This window comes from Pygoscelis adeliae, unplaced genomic scaffold (genome assembly GCF_000699105.1).
Source record: "Pygoscelis adeliae isolate BGI_AS28 unplaced genomic scaffold, ASM69910v1 Scaffold254, whole genome shotgun sequence".
NCBI classification, from domain to species: Eukaryota; Metazoa; Chordata; class Aves; order Sphenisciformes; family Spheniscidae; genus Pygoscelis; species Pygoscelis adeliae.
This window is the reverse complement of record NW_008824656.1, coordinates 63,547-68,962: the sequence shown is the minus strand read 5'-3', so window position 1 is coordinate 68,962 and position 5,416 is coordinate 63,547. Positions and strand designations below refer to the sequence as shown.

At 58.4% G+C, this 5,416-nt stretch overlaps 1 protein-coding gene across 1 annotated transcript; it reads left to right on the top strand.

The window, feature by feature from the left end:
• Positions 1-1,030: 1,030 nt before the first annotated feature.
• LOC103915695 (antigen-presenting glycoprotein CD1d-like) lies at positions 1,031-5,141 on the top strand. The gene is given in 6 exon segments (XM_009322574.1): positions 1,031-1,103; positions 2,258-2,515; positions 4,110-4,391; positions 4,498-4,559; positions 4,561-4,792; positions 5,041-5,141. Coding segments are annotated over 6 exon segments (1,008 nt in total).
• Positions 5,142-5,416: the final 275 nt, after the last annotated feature.

Sequence of the window (5,416 nt, the reverse complement as noted above, 5' to 3'; positions counted from 1 at the left end):
ACCCTGCTCCAGCGTGGGGTCCCACCCACAGGAGACAGTCCTTCATGAACTTTTCCAGCATGAGTCCTTCCCATGGGCTGCAGTTCTTCACAAACTGCTCCAGCACGGGTACTTTCCACAGGGTGCAGTCCCTCAGGAACGGACTGCTCCACCACGGCTCCCCTGCGGGGTCACAAATCCTGCCAGGAGCCTGCTCCAGCGTGGGCTCTCTGCAGGGCCACAGCCTCCTTCAGGCACATCCACCTGCTCTGTCGTGGGGTCCTCCAAGGACTGCGGGTAGATATATTCACCACAGGCTGCACGGGTGCCATCTCTGCTCCAGTGCCTGGAGCATCTCCTCCTCTTCCTTCACTTTGCTGTCTCCATAGCTGTTTCTCTCACGTATTCTCACTTCTCTCTCCCAGCTGCTGTTGTGCAGCAGTTTTTACCCCTTCTTAGATATGTCATCACAGGGGCACTACCAACATTGCTGATTGGCTCAGCCTTGGCCAGCAGCGAGTCTGTCTTGGAGCCGGCTGGAACTGGCTCTGTTGGACATGGGGGAAGCTTCTGGCATCTTCTCACAGAAGCCACCCTTGCAGGCCTCCTGCTACCAAAACCTTGCCAGGTAAACCAAATAATACTCTCTGCCAGGGGTCTACAGAGTAAACCCCTGGGGGCTACCACGGGAGGAGGTGAAGGCCACCACGGGCCGGGCTCAGCCTACGTCTCCTTGCGTGTTAGGGTGCTGCTGCAACCAGGAGGGGTGACTTTGCACCCACCCAAATTCCCCTGGCACTCACAGCCGCCAGCCAGAGCGCCCCAGCCCAGCCCTCTGCCAGCCACACCACCTCCCCCTGGGGAACACACCCGGCCAGGCCCTCCCCAAAACCTCAGCACCAGCCTCATTGGCTGCCAGGGCCGCCCCATGACACTGGTACTACCAGAGCAGCCCAGGCAGAGCAGCCCTGGGGAGAAGTGTGCAGTCACGGCTCCCGAGGCCCCTTCCTCCTCCTGCTGCACTTGCTCCTTCACACTTGCCACTGGCACCATGCAGCCCCCTCGCCTCCTCCTCCTCCTCTTCCTTCTTCTCCTCCTTCCTGGGACGTGGGCAGATCCAGAGGGTAAGTGGAAGTCCTGGCTCACCCCCACCCTGCTCCCATCCCTGCACTGCGGGACCCCACAGAGGTGGCAGGGGGTGGGCACAGACAAGGCCACTGTCCCCATCACCAAGGGCCACCCCCCACCCCCCAGCACCCAAAGGTGCCCCATCCCTGCCCACCTGCTCAGGGTTCCCTGCCCCACACCATCCTGCCCAGCCCAGCACCACTGGCACTCGGGTTCAGGCGCCTGAGCAGCCGAGGGACAAGGGGTCCCTCAGCCAGGCCTGGGGTGCTGGGGTGCCCCCAAAGACGCCTTCCTCCTGCAGGGAGCCTGTGGGCAGCAGGGGTTCTCAGCCCCTCACGGCACAACAGCCCTGCACTGGGCTCCAACCCCTTGAGCAGGTCCTGGGCACCGCCCTCAGCCTGCGGGGTCATTTCTCTTGCAATCAAAGGGTTCCTGGATCCTCTGCATTCTCCCCCTGTGAAACAACGCTCGAAGGTTCCTCCTGCAGCTACAACAAGCCTTTCACCTGCCTCTCCAGCCTCTGTTTCCCATTCCAGGGGCAGGCGCTCACCACGCCCTGGCCAGGGGGGCACCCGCTGCTCCAAAACAGGCTTCACTCTGCCCTGCTTACTACCGGAGCCTCATTCAGCACTGCAGCATCTAACTCGGTCTCCTGCCTCCTGTTAGAGTTCAGTCTCAAGCATTGCCTGGGAGCCCCTAAACTGGGGTGAGATGCCCCTCCCTCCCAGCCCCCCCAGCCCCTGCACTGTGTGCAGGTCTCCAGTGGATCCGGGTCTGGCACGGGTGCTCCTTGCCAGGAGAAGCATCATCCCAATCCAGCACCAAGGTCCCCCCTGCCATCCCTTCCACACGGCAAAGTGACAGCTCCCAGAAAGTCACATTGGGGCGGGGGATGGCTTAAAAAAGGAAAAGGGAGGAGAAGCATGGAGAGGCTCAGAAAGGCCATGAAAGGAAACTGCAAACTGAGTGAAACCAGGGGACTTCCCCCACCCTGCCTGTCTGCCCCATCTTGCCCTACCTGTCCCCAGGGACACTGCAAGCCACCCTTCCTCTCGGGGCCGCCCACCAGCACTGGCGCTGGCACTCCCCCAACATCCTCCTTCATCCTCATGCACCCCAATGCCGCTTCCTCTCCCCACTTTCCCCACAGGCTCTTGGAAACTCCACCTTTTTCGAACCACTGTCTTCCACAACACCAGCTCTGTGGACATGTCGGGCTGGGCCACCCTGGAGGACATTGTCTTTGTTAAGCTGCAGAAATACACCTGGAACATCCTCTACCTCCAGCCATGGGTCTACCCGTCCCTGCCTGCAGCAGAATGGGAGAACCTGCAAAACCTGTTCAGGGCCTACTTGCAGGACCTCAACCGGTACCTGTCCAATGATGCCAGATTGTACCAGACACCCTGTGAGTATCAGGTGCTCAGTACCTCCTCATCCAAGGCTGTGAGAAAAAGCTCAGAGCCACCACCAACAGCTTTCCCAAACTGGGGCTGGCAGGAGGGTAGGGAATGGGCCTCATCCTGCACCAGCAAGACCCCCAAACCACCACGTCCTGTGCGGAGGTCACATGGGTCCATCCTGGTCCCCAGCACAAAACTTGGCTGCGTTCAGCTCCACTTATGCCCTCACATCAGCCCCTGCTATTGCTCTCCAGGCACCCCAAATCCCACCAGACAAGTCATCTGAGAAAGTGGAGTAGAAGGTCAAAGGGGCCTCTCCACTCATGCCTGTGGGACAGGACACATGGAGCAAGCGCCTGGCCCCACACGCTGCTGCAGCGCTGGTTAACCAAGGGCAGGGCGCCGGGCAGAGTGCCACCATCCTCCTACTTGCCCGCACTCCATGTCCCATCACTCCCCCAAAGCAGTGCTTTCTGCTTTGCCACGGCTCTCGACCCTGCTGTGGGCAGGGGCAGCTCGAGGACGACGAGCTATAGGGCTCAGGACAGGTTTCTCACCCGCAGGGTTTCCACCTGGTGTAAAGCAGAGCAGCAACGTGGGGGAACAGAATAGAATAGAATAGGATAGAATAGAATAGAATAGGAAAGGACAGGATAGAATAGAATAGAATAGAATAGAATAGAATAGAATAGAATAGAATAGAATAGAATAGAATAGCACAGAACAGAACAGAAGGAACAGAACATTTCAGTTGGAAGGGACCTACAACGATCATCTAGTCCAACAGCCTGACCAATTTGGGGCTGACCAAAAGTTAAAGCAAATCATGGAGGCAAAATTATTAAAGCAAATTATTAATATAATAGATATTATATAATTATCAATTATTGTTATTCTCAGTAGCACCCAGGATGATCTTCTCCATAATTTTTCCAGGTACTGAGGTTAGACTAACAGGTCTGTAGTTTCCTGGGTCTTCCCTCACGCCCTTCTTGTAAATTGGAATAACGTTGGCCAGCTTCCAGTCAGCAGGGACCTCCCCAGACTCCCAAGACCTTTGGTAGAGGGTAGAGAGGGGTCCTGCCATAACATCCACCAGCTCCTTCACTACTCTGGCATGAATCCCATCAGGCCCCAGGGACTTGTGAACATTCAGCTGATACAGCTGGTCCCTGGCAATTGCAGTGTCCACAAAGGGAAAGTCACTGTTCCCGCAGTTGTGGTCCTCCGACGCAGAGGACTGGGCAGCCCAAGGTCTATCAGTATTATTAAAGACTGAGGCAAAAAAAGCACTGAATGCCTCCGCTTCTTCTTCATCCCTATTAGCCAGGTGACCACCTTCAACAAGTATCAGTCCAATGTTTTCTTTAGACTTCCTCTTGTTATTAACGTACTTAGAAAAGCCTTTATTGTTGTCTCACACAGCACTGGCCAGTTTCAACTCTAATTGAGCTTTGGCCTTTCGTGTCTTCTCCCTGGGGGGAACAACTTGGGGTGCAGAGGGAAAGGGGAAAGGGCTGTGTCCAAAGAAGCAGGTGCCAGGCTGCAATTTTGGGCTCCAGCTTGAGCTGCACTCACGATGCCCATCGTCCCCCCCAGACCCCTTTGTGTTCCAGGGCACAACTGGCTGTGACTTGTATCCCAATGGCTCCTATACCAAATTCTACCGTCTCGCCTACAATGCCCACGACTTACTCAGCTTTGACGTGGACAACAGCCGCTGGGAGAGGTGGCAGGAGAGTGAGCTGGCAGTGCAAGTTGAGAGGCAGTTCAACAGCTTCACTGGCTTCTCTGTGACCCTGCAGCACCTTCTCAATGTCACCTGTGTTGACCACATGAAGAAATTCATTGAGTACGGGAGGGCTGACCTGGAGAGACAAGGTGAGACCACCCCAACCCTGGCACGGCCACCCCAAAGACCCACACACACTGCGGCCAAGCCGTGCCCCACCAGGGCTCCCCCCACCCCTTGGCTCTCGCCCCCCAGAGCTGCCCGTGGCCACGGTCTTTGCCCGCACACCCAGACCAGACCAGCTCCTGCTCGTTTGTGCTCGTTTGCCGTGGCACTGGCTTCTACCCACGGCCCATCAGCGTGGCCTGGCTGCGGGATGGCCAGGAGGTGCCGCCAGGCCCGGCGCTCAACACCAGCACCATCCTGCCCAACGCCGACCTCACCTACCAGCTCCGCAGCGTCCTGGCCGTGGCCTCCCATGACGGGCACAGCTACGCCTGCCGCGTGCGCCACCGCAGCCTGGGCACCCGCAGCCTCCTCATCCCATGGGGTAGGTGCTACGCATGGGGACAGGGATGGGGGTCCTGAGCCGCCCTGCCCCACGGGATGGAGCAAAGCCAGGAAAGCTCATGGCTCATTCCATGGGGTAGGTGCCACCCATGGCTATGGGATGCAGGGTGTGGGCAGAGGCCCCTGGCCCTATGCAGGTACCTGGAGGATGGTGGGTTGGGCTCCGATGGCAGCTCCGGCCATGGCTGCCTGTGCACCCGCAACCCCTCTCTCTCCTCTCTCCTCCAGGCAGCTCCAAGGCAGCTCTCAGTGTCGGCATCACCATCGCAGTGCTGCTGATCGTGGCTGCAGCCCTTGCTGGGGCCATCTGGCGCTACAGGCGCATGTGAGGTCTCCTCCTCACCCAGCTGCACCAGCCCCATCGGCTCCAGGCCATGGCATGTGGGAGCTGCCTGGCCAGGGCTGCCTGCCCTTGTCCAGCCTCACTCACGGCCTCCTCTCCTGCAGGAGCTGAGAGCATGGGACACACCACACCAGGGATGCCCCGGGGCCACAACAGCCCCCCCACATCTCCCTGACAATAAACCACTAATTAGCACCCCCCACACATGTGGGAGTTCCTGGTGTGCCATGCCCAGCGCCCACAAGCACATGGCATCACGCG